The 15,457-nt window shown below is 40.5% G+C and overlaps 1 protein-coding gene across 11 annotated transcripts in view; it reads right to left on the reverse strand.

Moving 5' to 3' along the window:
* Positions 1-9,962: 9,962 nt before the first annotated feature.
* The window catches only part of LOC311041087 (muscleblind-like protein 2a), a 162,288-nt gene continuing 156,793 nt past the window's right edge, over positions 9,963-15,457 (reverse strand). For 10 of the 11 annotated variants that reach the window (XM_084051540.1, XM_084051541.1, XM_084051542.1 and 7 more), the window contains one exon: positions 10,656-10,794. Coding sequence is in view for 1 of the 11 variants with exons in the window: in XM_084051544.1 (XP_083907670.1) it covers positions 10,670-10,794 (125 nt within the window). In the remaining 10 variants the exon portion in view is untranslated. Of the gene's footprint in view, positions 10,795-15,457 lie in introns of all 11 variants that reach the window. The other variant, XM_084051544.1, reaches the window with a different exon arrangement.

A 15,457-nucleotide genomic window follows, 5' to 3' on the forward strand; every position in this document is an offset into this window, starting at 1 on the left:
GGTCGACGACGATGATGGTCGCGCCCCCCACCCCCCCAAGCCCCCCCTTTCCCTTCCTTTTTAAACTACGATCCGGGCTAATTCCCCCCTCGTGCGAAAAAGGAGAATTAACGAAAAGTCTTGGCGCGCGCGCACAGACATATACACACAACACACCAGAGGCGTACCCACCGTAGAGGCAGGGCAGGTGGTCGCCTGCCCGACTATGATCTCGCCTGCCCTAGAAAACCCAAATAATCCGAAAATGCGTCATAGCGTGCTTAATGTCCTCAAAGTCACGCATCCAACAAGCTTTGAACTGAGCAGATTGGACCTTCCGTTCCAGAGATAATGGCCAAAACATCTTGGAAACGGCCACTTTCGCCGGTTTTCGATCGCCGATTTTTGATTGAGTTGAAATTCCTTTTTTGGGGGTAATAGAGGGGGGGGGGCAATCTCGCCTGCCCTAAATGTAATTCCTGGGGACGCCACTGCAACACACACACCTTCAAACTATACGATCGGGCTAATCCCCCCCTCATGCAAAAAGGAGAATTTTACAAGTCTTGGTGCATGTACCACCAATTTACGCGTACAGGCACACACACACACACACAACTCACACACACACCGGCTAGGATCCTTTACCGCTCTCTCTCCCTTAGACCGCACCGGTCATGACAATAAAAGTATAGCAGCCCCTCCAAGAGGAGAGATCCCTAAGTCCGCCCCAGTAGAACGATCTCTTTAAACGTCTCACTCACTGATGATGATGGTGCAGAAATAGAACGGCCACGCTGCTACCTTCTTCTTCTTAACGGAAAACCTTTAGAATTCTCCCTTAGATCCGCCGCCAGAGACACAACATCACCATCCATGATGATGCGAGGAAATGATAAATAAGGCCTCTGGAGTGGGAAAATATGAGGGAAAAAATTATGATATTAATAAAAAAGATATAAAAAAAGATAAAAATCTGAAATAAATAATGAATAGATCAGATCAGACCGTTATGAGACAGCAGTTGAAGTCATGCTTTCTCTTTCCTTTCCAGCCCATGGCTGATCATTGCGTTTAAGATCAGAGAGATGTGGATTATTCAATAATCCATAATCATAATGATACAGTGATCATTGCTGCAAAGACGCTAGAAGGAGGAATATAGCTCAGATCAGAGCAGTCTGGTCCACGCCTCAATAGAAAGCCGGTGGGTGGACAGGGTGGTGCATCCTTCTCCCTCTCTCTCTCTGTAATGTTACTACAAATAGCTGCCGTCAACTCCCTTAAAGGGACGGCGCGGCGCTCGCCGAGAAGAGCCGATCTCCAAGCTGATCGACGGGCAGCGACGCTGTCTAGACTACCTATCAGGGCCGTGCTTTGCTGTAGGCAAGCGTGAGGCGATTCGATTGAGTTGCCCTGTAGGCTACTGGGATTAATATGACACTATTATGTTCTGTTCCTTTAGGTTTACGTGGAATAACAGCCTGTTCCAGTGGTGGAAAAAGTACTCACATTTTTTACTTGAGTAAAAGTATCAATTACTGCAATGTAGAAATACTCTGTTACAAGTAAAAGTCTGGATTTCAAAATTTACTTGAGTAAAAGTATAAAAGTATTGGTATCAAAATGTACTTAAAGTACCAAGAGTAGAATTTCACAAGTTATCAAATGTAGGCTATAAAATGTATAAAAATCTTTTGAAAATATCTACAAGCTCACAATGCGTCGCGTCGCGACAAATTTTGAGCTTGTAGATCGGCTATTTTCAAATAGCTGAAATGTATAAAGGGCTGAAGTGGTTAATGTACGTTTTGTAATAATAATCAAAATCTACACTAACTAGTAACTAAAGTTTTCAAATAATTGTAGTGGAGTAAATAATATTTGCCTCTGAGGTGTAGTGGAGTAGAAGTAAAAGTACTACAAATTGGAAATACTCCAGAAAAGCAAATGTACCTCAAAATTGTACTTAAGTACAGTACTTGAGTACATGTACTTAGTTACTTTACACACTGGTCTGTTCATATTGGTATAGAGGCATAATCAATATAGCCTCTTGCATGGAGAATACTGTAGTCCTTATTTTACAATAGCAGATGCAGTGACATGGATATTATCTTCTTTTATTATGTTAGGAAATGGAATATGTCAGGCTAGCTGTGGTCCATATGACTTTATTGTCCATTGATGAGTGATAGGCTATCTCTAGAGATGCTGCAGGACAATACGAAAATACATTCTGCCTACATGTCTGCCTGCCTGCCTGCCTGCCTGCCTGCCATCCATCCATGTACTGCAGGTAGCCTACACAGTAAAATCCTTAGTTCCGGAGTGGCCCTGTCTTTCCCTAAAATAACTGACCGTGGGTAGCTACTGAGACGTCAGTCGAGGCTTAAAAAAAAGGCATGGGTTTCCGAGGCTAGATCAACCCTGGCTGGGTCACCTGGGCGAGGGTAGCCTATATGTTGTATGTTGTGAGACCCGAAACACCCGATGACCCCAGGCTACAACATTGATGATACGTCCCAGGTGCATCCATGTGATGTTTTTCTTTATTATATTATATACATATTATATATATATATATATAATAAATAAATAGATACATTAACACTGAGGATTTTACTGTGTCAGGATCACATCAAAATAGTCATTCTTCTACACCTACAGTTGTATTTACTCGTACATGTATTAATGGTGAAGGTGAACTATCAATCCTTTAGCTGGGGACCCCCTGGTACCCCCTCAAGGACCCCTGGAGGTCCCAGGACCTCACATCGAGAACCACTGCAGTAACACTTTCATTTATTTAATGGGATCCACATTATACCTGTAGTGCAGGAACATACTGCTGACTGCACTCATCTCTCTGCTTTTGTAGTGGTGGACAGTAGTACATTTACTTGAGTACTGTACTTAGATACCTGTCTTGAGTATCTGCACTTTAGTTGAGTATTTGTATTTTTGGATACGTATGACTTTCACTACATTTCTAGGAAGGGAAATTATGAATTAGCCACTTATGCCCTGCCTACTTCAAATATAGTGAAAATAGCAGATCTACAAGCTCACAGCGCGTTGCATGTGAGCTTGTAGATCTGCTATTTTCAAAATATTTGTATATATTTGAAAACTTTTGAAATGACATTCTGCATAATGAATACTTTCTACTTTTGATACTCAAGTACATTTTGATACCAATACTTTTGTACTTTTACTCAAGTAAATTTTGATTACCGGACTTTTACTCATAACATTCTCATTGCAGTATTGATACTTTTACTTAAGTACAAAATGTGAGTACTTTTCGCACCACTGTCTGTTCCTTGCTTGCTGTTCCAGTAGGGCTACACAACCTCCTTTGTATCCTGTTTTGAAATAGCAGATCTACAAGCCCACAACGTGTCGCATCGCGGCGCGTTGTGGGCTTGTAGATCTGCTATTTTCTAAAAACTCAAATACACATTGAGGCTCCACAAATGAAAAAAAAAACACATCCTTTAAATTTTCTTTATTTCTTTCTTTCAATAGAGATATATTTTTTTACACTATCTTGTTGGAACCAAAGAAACATTTGACTATTAGAAACATAAAATAGCACAAAAATATATGCAAAAAAAATGGAAAGAAAAAAAATCAAAACATCGAAAGAAATAAAAAGTTACATTGAAACTACAAACCTATCGAGGGTCTTCTTTGTCAAGTCATGTTTAAATTAGTTTTGGACTGCATCAGTGATGGCACAGCAGTCACAATTCATTACCCTTTTAATGTACAACAGTGCCCTCCGCTGGCTAAAGCTGTCAACGACAATCTGGACACACTGCTGGTTTTCCATCCTACACAGACTTGTTACTTCCACTCACCTGGGCCCAAGAGTTCAAAACTTTAATAAGATGTGGATTTTGGGTAGTTCTCTTTGATATCGCCACGGTCATAAGAAAACCTCATAAGTCCAAAACTGTTCCTTTTTATCATTATGAAAATACAAACAAACAATTAAAATAGTGAAAACAGCAGATCTACAAGCTCGACACGTTTCACTGCTTTGGTGCGACGCTCTCGCGTGGATTGAAGTAGGGCGAGAATTGAAATATCGAGATGAGAGGTTTCTGCCCGACAAACGACAATTGACAATTGACAAAAAAAATGACAATTGTTAAGTTAAATTAATCAAATAACATCTTTAACACCCGAAATCCAAATCGGATCCACTCGGATGGGGATTAAGAGTTTTGAAATTTTGTGACTTTAGCGACCTTTTAGCTCGCTAAAGGGCTTTTCAGACAGGGAAATTGATTGACGCGCCTAGTAATTCCTTTTCGATGAGAGGCGAGCGACTAGTTTGGAGGCGTGGATAATCTGATCGGCAGTGGTGGAAAGTAACTAAGTACATTTACTTAACTACTGTCCTTAAGTACTATTTTGAGGTATTTGTACTTTACTTGAGTATTTCCAATTTCAAATACTTTTACTTCTACTCCATAACATCTCAGAGGCAAATATTGTACTTTTACTCCACTACAATTATTTGAAAACTTTAGTTACTTGTTACTTTGCAGATATAAATTATTATATTATAAAACATATATTAACCACTTTAGTCCAATTTTATACCTTGGCTATTTGAAAATAGCCGATCTACAAGCTCACGACGCGTCGCAACGCGTTGTGAGCTCGTAGATCTGCTATTTTCAAACATTTTAGTACTTTTACTTTTGGTACTTTACGTACATTTTGATACCAATACTTTTGTACTTTTACTCAAGTCAATTTTTCATTCCAGACATTTACTTGTAACAGAGTACTTCTACATTGCAGTATTGATACTTTAACTTAAGTAAAACATTTGAGTACTTTTTCCACCACTGCTGATAGGCTGGGGCTGGAGCGGGAAGCGGGAGTGCGATCCTACGAAACGGTCGGCTCGCCCCCGTGACAAGAGCTGGATCGCGGTCAGCTTTCGTGATTTCCCGCTGAACCGAGACGAGAACGCAGGCGTCGCATCGATCGCCGTCCTAAAAGCCCTTAATGAGGGAGTCGTCTGACACTGGAAAAAAACGGATAGTTGCAATTAACAATCTGGTGGGATGGAAAACCAAAATGTGGCCCCATAGGGCCCGAGTTAGGGACCACTGTAAAGCAATACATTCTCAACTCTGGTTCTGAACGCCCCCAAAGCGTCTCTGGCTTTCAGTCTAGCAAAGCTGATGGAGTGATTTAGACCTGCTGGGTGCAGAATAGAACATTGAACATTGATTTGTTTTGTACCACAAAATTATCGCTGATAGTTGAACTCGGGAGTGGACCACTGAAGCCCTATACTTAGTCGAACAGCGGATAGCGAAAATGGCCGATCTGCAAGCACGATCGGCTATTTGTGCCATTGTTAATGCTAGGTTGAAAGTGGTTGATTCAACGCTCCGGATTATTCTGTGGGCTCAGAGTTGATTGCTGTTATATTTAAGAAAAAAAAGGGACATTCGGTTCCATTGTTAAAGCTCGATTCATACTCCACCGCAGGACACGGTGGCGCTTTTCGGCAAGTGCCACCGTTGTGCGGCAGAGAATACATTATTAGGCATCGCGTCCAATGACACGAGGACATTTGGGAATCAGGGGGGGCGTGACCACTAACGGGACACAAGACTTGTAAACTGTGCTCCAGTCAAAACCTTTTGGCCTAACGACGCAAATCTAAAAACCTTGCAAAAAAAAAGAAAGAAAAAAAAACGTTAGAATAAAAGATATATATATATTTTGGAAATGAAAATGAGAAGTGGGTTCAGTAGAATAGATGGGTCGTACGGTCTTGAATTAAATAATAAATGTCGTATTAAGAGCTCTTTTTAAAACGTAAAAACCTTAAGCGCGATGGATTCAAGATAAGGCAATGTTGTTTGGATAAGCTGAGTCTGTTCGACGTGCCCAACTGCTCAGAAAGTGCTTACATTTCATTTTCTTTTTCTTATTTTTAAACCATCAGTCAGTCATTGTCAACACATTTAAAAAAAACAAAAAACATATTACATATTATTTCACCTCAATAGGATTCCATACACCAGGGCATTGTGGGTTGCAAAACAAAATTAAATAAAAAAGAGGACCTTTTTCAGGTTTCTTTACTTCCTCAGTTAGAACTAGAAACATTCAGTTACGTTATCGTTTAGTAAGAAATAAAAAAGATTTTCTCTTTTCCCATGCAAGATGCTCAATTAAACATACTTTAAAGGTTGTTGCTGGTTGTGACCGATCCACTGAGTCAAGCCTGATTTATGTATCGTCGTACAGTGTTGTGCGCCGAAAATAGCCAATTAACACACAACAAATTAGAAACAAATTATATATTTTTCTCTACAGTTACTTCAAATACAAATGTGGGCTAAGTTCGTGTGGGTGTTACTTAGGTTTGTTTTCTTGATAACAATGTTAAGAATGCAATTTAGATGTTATAGTTCACTGTTTAACTGGTAGCCTATAGTTTAAATGTACAGATTGTTCATTCAATACAACATTGTCTAGAGTGACTGACGCTAGGTTCTTGGTTTACCTGGAACCCTAGCTTCTTCAGGCACTGTCTCTCTGCATTTGTGTAAGTATGCGTCTACCTTGCTTATAATAAGTATAATTTGAAATAAATTGCAAATTGGTAAGAACAAAGGACCGGAGAAAATCAATAAGCTTTCGCTTCTCGTTTCATTGTGAGCTTGTAGATTAGGTCATTTTCGGCATGATGACTTAGGTGCCTAACTGTGGTCTGACTGACGTCTTTGGTGTGCAACTTAGGTGCGCGACTTAGGTCTTAAGGATGCTCGACTTGGGTGCGCTACTGCGGTGCGTGCCTGAGGTGCATGACTGTGGCACGTGACAAAATATAAATCAGGCTTCACAATCAGGCTTACTGAGGTCATTAGCAGTAACTCCCAGACCCAAAAAAAATGGAAGTCATAAAAAAGATGACATCTCGTATTAAAACATGACAAAAAAAAAAGAAAGGAAAAAAAAGTGCAATCCTTAACTCTAGTTATACATATACGGCTGGAATAAATGTCTCAGACTGTGGGAAACCAAAGGGAGTTCTCTGTCGGGGAAAGAGTTGTACGTCTGACTTATTAATTTATAGATTATTTAATATATATATTTATATCATCTATGCAACATTGATAACTTTATATCTATGTAAGTGTTTACAGTCCACAGCTCTATTGGAAGCTGCTTGTTTCCGCTAATGAAAATATTAGGTCATCGTCATACTGTAATCTCAGTGAGTAATAAGAAATGTTTTCGCATCTCCGATACAATCTAACGTGTACAGTGTTCTAGGAAAAAAACGAAAGAAAGAATCAACGTAACGTCATTTACAAAAATACCCAACTTTTAGTAATTGCAACTTTTAAGGTTGCCACAGCAACAACTTAATATTGTTATGAAATACTATTATACTAGAGTGAAAAGTACATCTTTTTTCAAATTTTATTTTCTATTTTTCTATGTATTTTTTGGTAAAATGTCATCTAGTATATAATAAACCTTTTTTTTTCTTCCCAACAACACAAGCAATTCTATCGCCGTGACCGGATTGGATGAGAAGGCGAGAACGATCCAGTAGCTCTCTATTGGTGGATTATCGTTTAAGCTCCACCCCTCCCCTCTCTTCCTGATTGACTTCTCATTGGCTGACCTGACAGGTTAGACCTTGGGAGTGACCAACCGTGCGGTACGCAGCACAGCTCAATAAATTACATTCATCTCAAAATACAATAGTTTACAACATTGTTCCGACTAAAATTTGACTTGAGATTAAAACAAGATAAATTACAACAAAATCATGTATTTCTTTTTAACCACTTTCCACGATCAAACATGACATAAAAAAACCTACAATGTATGACAAAAGAAAGCCAAAAAATGATGAAAGAATGAAACCCAAAGTGAAATCAAACAAAATAAAAGTCAGGAAAAGTGTGCTCCATGTGCTGGTTGAACCACTTCCGCCCATTTAAAAAACTATCAACATTCAACTATTTTTGATAATTTTTTACAGATTTCAGAACATTTTAGATATTTTGACAATTTCAGATTTTCTTTTAGACTGTCTGAATCTTAAAAAACTAGACTGTTTTCAAGAATAATGAAAACCTTTAAAATTGTTTGCCTATGGAGGGCCTTCAGGGTGAAAGTGGTTAACTCAAAAGGTGTATCGTTGTGGATTGTCGATGTTAATCATTAAGCACCATGAACATATATTATCATTTTCCATACGAGAAGGGAAAAAAAAGCAAGAGACTGTTTAGTATCACATGAGTTAAAAACACATCCATAAAAACACGTTAGCAAATAATTAATATGAGCGGTGGGTCGTCTGAAACAACGTAATAACTTGTTTTATGATCTTGGCTGAAAATTAAAAAAAACAACATAATAAAATAAAAAATAAAAATATATTGTTCTGTGGTTGGGAGGTGGGTGGATTGGAGATGGATGGGGAGGGTTATGAGGGTTGTACTCCAAACATACCTTGATAGTACACACAACAAACTTTTAAATAACTTTGAATACATTTCTGTAGAACCGTGAATATAAAGTATGAGAATGAGAGACACATACAGATTACATACAGTACACAGTTCACATTCACAATACATTTTTTTATCTGACTATTTTTCTCACTCACGTTTCCTCATGTAAACTACTCGTCAAAACCCAATGATACCAAAAAAAAACAATGGTACACCATGAAATAGTCCACCAAAACATTCTACAAAGCTATTCTTGATTTGTCGTTTTGTGTAGTCTGGGGATTTTATTTATTATTATTCGATTTTTTTTTCATCAAGTTACAAAGTCACGTGTGATGTTTAATTGACCTCTGTGTCGGAACTTCCAAAAAACGACGGTGTGTGAGACGTGACGTCTCTCTCTCTCTCTCTCTCGTACGAATCTTCGCCACAGCTTCGGGACAACGTGTCGTACTGACCCGACCCAGTGCGCCGCGTTGCTTTCCGTGACGTTTTAACCGCGACCACGCTCCTCGGGATGGCGGCAGCGGTCTTTATAAGGACTTTTTTTGTTGTTGTCGTTCTCTTGTAGGCACTTCTTACAGTTCCTCGAGTGGAACAGGGATTATCGGCGACAGCGAGGTTGAATGAACAACCTGACGGTTCACGGAAACCCTGCCAGTCAAAAAAAGTTTCAAGTCATCGTGTTTTTTTTTTTTGCGCGACGATGTCGATCGTCAAATGCACCGTGTTGTTTAGCTTCTTTTTTGTTTTCTCTTTGAGTCTTAGCACTTAAGACCCCCCTCCCACCCCACCCCACCGTCCTCTGGCCAGGCCCTGCAAACCCACCCACCCACCCCCTAGCCCCCGAGCGACTCTTTCTTTTCCGGCCAGGCCTAGAACTCAGTGTGATCCCCGGGGGTTGTCAAGACCCCCAAGGTTGTCAGACCCCCCCTTTTGCTTGTAGTCCTAGTCTGCCGGCAGACCGTCGGGTTCAACATTCGTCCACACACACAACAACAACAACAACAACACACACGGCTTGGTGGTCTGTCCGGGGAAAAACCCACCGCCAGCTCCGTTTAGCCCTTGGCACAAACCCAGAGCCTCCAGGCTTCTCCGTTTTTTTAGTTTAGTTTTTGGCCCGCTACCGTTTTCCGTTTTCTCTCGACACAGAGCGACATTCTCGACCTCCTCCCTGTTTGACACAACCTGGATTTATTATCCGCCGCGTAATGGCGCCGGCAACCGAAAATAGCAGCTCTATAAGCGCACAATGCGTAACATTTTGAGCTCATAAATCGGCTATTTTCAGTTTGCGACGCCAATCGTGCGACGGAGCATAAATCAGGCATAACCCCTTAAACCCACCCGCCCAACCCCAATCCTCCCCCGTTTAACGTAAAACCCGGCACCGTTAAAAGATTGAAACAAAACTTAAAAGAAGAAAGGTATGACTCGGACTTCTTGGGGGTGGGGGGTATCGTTTTGCTTTCTGAGTAACTCGGGTAGTAGTGGCAAAAAGACGGGAAAAAAACATCCCAGTTGATCCCAACCAGTGGAGCGGTTGGTCAGTTTTTTTTTCCTTTTGGCCAGATTGGCGGGGAACTGGAACTCACTGTCATGGCATCTTAATGGCGGTCGGGAAACAGAGAGGGGGGGGTTGGTCGGTGCGTGGCAAAACCATCCCCCCCCTGAGTGACATTCAACGTTGTGGAGAGAAAGCGACAAAACGAAAGCAAAGAAGACCCTCTTGAGCGCGTCCTGTCGTGTGCATCGTCCGGTGTGGTCGTGGTATACACCTTTGTCCTGCTGTGAGACTTCCTGGTTTGTGTTGTTGGGTTTTTTTTTTTTACGCCGGCAATAAGTGCCGTTTTGTCGTACAATCTCAAATCAAGTGTCTTTTCTCTTTCCGCCCCCTTCCTTTCCAATCGAGGGGTGAACTCTGTGAGAAAGGGGGGAAGGGGGGTCGGTTCCCATGGTACTTTGAAGAGAGAAACGATCGTAGATTACCTCACCGTCTCCGCGTGGTACTGCACTATGTCGACTGTACATAAGAGTATTGTTTTTGTCATTTTTCCGTGTTAAACAGTACTTCTTTTTCCTCCTTGGTTTAGCGATACAGATAAATGTTTGCTTGTTTGTTTGAAATGGGCGTGTATCCAGTTGTTATGGTTAAATTGTTATACTGGTTAGCATGCAGGTTGCTGGACCTCAATGGGAGAGGTTGGGTAGTATTTACAGAGGGCCGGGGTTGGGACTCCTGGCGCAGCTAGTCGACACGCCGATCCCGTCCTGACAATTACTTCAGGATGATCTGGTGGGGGGGAGAGAGAGAGACAGCGAGAGAGAGAGAGAGAGAGAGGACATGGAAGATATCTTTAGCTCATCCTGAAAAAAGGAATTTCCGTCAGTTCATCAGCAAACCGTTCCATTCGAATGCAATGCGATGCGTTGTGAGCTTGTAGATCGGCTATTTTCAAAAGGCCTTCGTATAAAATAGGGTTGAAGTGGCTAATGTATGTTTTATAATGTAATAATTTATATCTGCAAAGTAACTAGTAACTAAAGTTTTCAAATAATTGTAGTGGACAATATTTGGAGTAGAAGTAACACAATTAGACAATTGGAAAAACTCCAGTAAAGTAAAAGTACCTCAAAATTGTACTTAAGTACAGTACTTGAGTAAATGTACTTAGTTACTTTACACCACTGAATTAAGGCTTCATGGGGTGTGTAATTGATAGAAAATTTTAAAAAGAAATTGTGTGAACAACTACTCATTTCAAATGAAATGAAAATCGAACGAATCGTCACCTTAAAATCGAATGGTGGCTCTGGAGGATCGCGATACCCCATGGGTTCGAATTGTACTCATTTGACAGAGCACTTAACAAGCTTAACGTTCCAAAAGTAATGAGCAGGTTGTGGTTTACTGGTATTGTGGTGCAGTCATAATGCTACTATGCTGTATGGTATGTGTTTTACACCTGGAAGAAACGCAGCATTTGCAAACAGGTTTCAGGTTTGTTTTTGGGTACTTAGGTGCCATAAGACACAGGATGACGATCACAGCAAGATAACAAAAACAAAACAAAAAAACACCAATACTTTATCCCGATAATTAACACTTTACAAAGCTGTCTAACAAATGTCTGGTGTGCTCTGTATGCCTTCTTGAAAAAAACAGAGAGAGATTGTTATACTATAATTGCAGAGAGAGAGAGAGAGAGAGAGAGAGAGAGAGAGAGAGAGAGAGAGAGAGAGAGAGAGAGAGAGAGAGACACACACACACACAGACAGACAAAACATACATTACCCACTTCAGCTCTATATACATACATTTTGGCCAATTGAAAATAGCAGATCTACAAGCTCACAATGCGTCGCAATGCGACACATTGTGAGCTTGTAGATCTGCTATTTTCAAAAGATTTTCATGCTATAATTGCAGAGAAAGACAGACAGACAGACAGACAGACAGACAGACAGACAGACAGACAGACAGACAGACAGAGAGAGAGAGAGAGAGAGAGACACACAGAGAGAGACACAGAGAGAGAGACGGCATCCCGTCACATGACAAGGCCGCATGGTGCTTGTTAGTGGCCAATGCCAGCAAAGGACAAGAGTCACACGTCACATGACAAACGAACAGAAGCTCACTGCATGAGGTGTGTGTGTGTATATATATATATATATATACAGTATATATGATGATGTGTACGCACGGATTAAAGCAAAAATAGAATCACGACTGAAAATGTTTGCATGGCCAAGTCCTAACGTATGATTTGTGATACATTATGACAGAGCTCCCCAAACACTAGCTAAACAATTCCTAAACATTCAACACAATATGCAAGATTATGATGTTTAACTGATATTGTTCCTACTGCCAACCAGGTGAAGAAATCACAGATTATGGCTTTAACCTTTTATATGAAATAGCCGAGACGATTAAGATTTTATGAAAGATGCGTGTGAACAAATTGCTAGTTTGACCACTTCAAATGCTCTAATTTTTAAATAATAACCGAAAATAGCCCATTGAGAGCTTGTAGATGTGGCTACCTATTTTCGCTGCGCAACATGCTTTCCTAGAAGACATGCTGGCTTCTATGCAGTGGTGTAAAGTAACTAAGTACATTTACCCAAGTACTGTACTTAAGTACAATTTTGAGGTATCTTTACCTTACGGGAGTATTTCCAATTACTCCACTACAATTATTTGAAAACTTTAGTTACTAGTTACTTTGTAGATTATTATTACAAAACATACATTACCCACGTCAGCTCAATATACATTTTGAAAATAGCCGATCTACAAGCCTGTGAGCTTGCAGATCGGCTATTTTCAAAATATTTGAAAACTTGTGAAATGGGACATTCTGCATAATGAGTACTTTTACTTTTGCACTTTAAGTATAATTTTGATACCAATACTTTTGTACTGTTAACTCAAGTCCATTTTTTTATTCCGGACCTTCATTTGTAACAGAGTATTTCTACATTGCAGTATTGATGCTTTTACTTAAGTAAAACATTGTGAGTACTTTTTCCACCACTGCTTCAATGGAATCAGCCGTGGCGACTGAGAACTTGAATTCACAAGTATGACGAGTGTGCTTTGAGGTCAAGACAGGCAGTGGTGTCATTTTTTTTTGTGAAACAATTTTTTTTAGTGTTTCACAAAAACACGTTTTGTGAAACACTAATTTCTTCTCCTGGTTCCCGGATAGGAACCAGGAGAAGAGTGACAAAACAGTGACAAAACATCGAGTTCAGCGCGTTCCATCCACGCTTTTTGCCGCCGTTGGCCATAGCTCAAGAGGACAGAGACGCCACCTAGAGCAGTGGTTCTCAAAGTGGAGTCCGGGGACCCCCAGGGGTCCTTGAGGGAGTTCCAGGGGGTCCCCATAGCTAAATGATGGATAGTTAGGAACCAAATGGACCCTTATGGGTCTGTAACTCTGAGAGAGTACAAATTGAACCAAATGGACGCTTATGGGTCTGTAACTCTGAGAGTGTACAAATGGAACCAAATGGACCCGTTAGGGTCCATTTGGTTCCATTTGTACACTCTCAGTTACACTAACATTGATTTTACAATAAAAATTGGGGTCCCAGAGTTAGAAATGCCATTAAATGGGGGTCCGTAGCCTAATGCATGTCAAACTGGGGGTCCTTGAAATTAAAATTGTTGAGAATCACTGCTAGAGTCGTAAACATCTTCTCTTATGGGGGGTCCCTGGCATATCTTTTCAAATGGGGGTCCGCGGGATAATAAGTGTCAATTTGGGGGTCCTGGCCATGACAAAGTTTGATCTAGAGCAGTGGTTCTCAAACGTTTTCGTGCCAAGGACCCCCAAATTGATTCAATATATTTGGCCGCGGACTCCCATCTGAAAAAAAAGTATTTTTGCCAGAAGAGAAGATAAGATGATTGTGTTAAAAAAAAAATCTAAAATATTCAACATTTTTCAAAAATGTACAAGCTTGTGGTGCTATGTTAACTACTTTTGCTGGGGACCCCCTGAAACCTGGAACCCCCTCCCCTTCCAAGGACCCCTGGCGGTCCCCGGACCCCACTTTGAGAACCACTGGTCTAGAGAAGTCTTCAAGGTCGCCGGTTTCAACCCTCGGGGGTGGAATTGTCCCTGGGCAAGACAATATAACCCCCCCCCCCATCCAGGGGGGGGGGGGGTAAATTAGCAGATCCACAAGCTCACGGTGCATCCAGTTTACTAAGTCTAGAGGGTTTAAGCGGTTAAAAAATGCATGTCAGGTAATGGCCAATGATGTATACATTAGATGTACTTCCCCATTCAGACAGCAGGGGGCAGTGTGGCTTCATAGTCACAGTGAGGACTGACGTTTCCACCAGTGGTGGAAAAAGTACTCAAATGTCTTAGTAAAAGAAAAAAGTAAAAGTATCAATACTGCAATGTAGCAGTACTCTGTTGCACGTAAAAGTCCGTAATTAATAATGTACTTGAATAAAAGTACAAAAGTATTGGTATCAAAATGTACTTAAAGTACCAAAAGTAAAAGTACTAAAATGTCTGAAAATAGCCTAGGTATAAAATGGGGCTAAAGTGGTTAATGTATGTTTTATAACGTAATAATGTATGTCTGCAAAGTAACTAAAGTTTTCAAATAATTGTAGTGGAGTAAAAGTACAATATTTGCCTCTGCGATGTAGTGGAGTAGAAGTAAAAGTAGACAATTCCAATAGACAATTGGAAATACTCCAGTACAGCAAAAGTGCCTCAAAACTGAACTTAAGTACAGTACTTGAGTAAATATACTTAGTTAAATTACACCACTGGACGTGATATCACCAGAAATCCGGCTATCACAGCTAGCTGCATTCATAATGGCCAAAGACAGAGACAGAGACAGAGACAAGGGAGGACAAGCCATGAGGGGGCATTTCCCCCCCCCCCCCGCCTCGTGCTGCAGTGCAAAATGACAGAGCAGACCAGACCAGATGGCCATGAGACTCTAATTAAGAAGAAAAGGAAGCCTAATTGGCCCGGGCTCCGTCCCACAACATGTCTGCCGTGGTGGCCCACTCATCTACGAGTGTGTATGAGTGTTTGTTTGTTTGTTTGTTTGCTTCCTTCTTCCCCTGGGTGGGGGGGCTGGTTCATAACACAAAAACCACATGACTAAAGTTCTGCATTTGAAAGGCGGTGCCACTGAAATGGATACAGGAACAGTGTGGGCACGTCAATGTGACATTTGGGTATTTGTAAAAAAGAATTAACATAGGACGTGTCATTATAAACTGGTTTGTAATGTATTATGATTGCATTATGAGTACTTATGACTGTAATTATACAGTGTTATATGCATATCACAATGCTTTTATACTTGACCTTATAAGTCATTATAGAATGCTTTATAATGATTTTATGATTGTTGTTATAAAGAATTATGAATATTTATGAGCTTATAACTATAATTAATACAGT

The sequence above is a fragment of the Gymnoscopelus microlampas genome (assembly GCF_963454915.1).
Source record: "Gymnoscopelus microlampas genome assembly, chromosome: 24".
NCBI classification, from domain to species: Eukaryota; Metazoa; Chordata; class Actinopteri; order Myctophiformes; family Myctophidae; genus Gymnoscopelus; species Gymnoscopelus microlampas.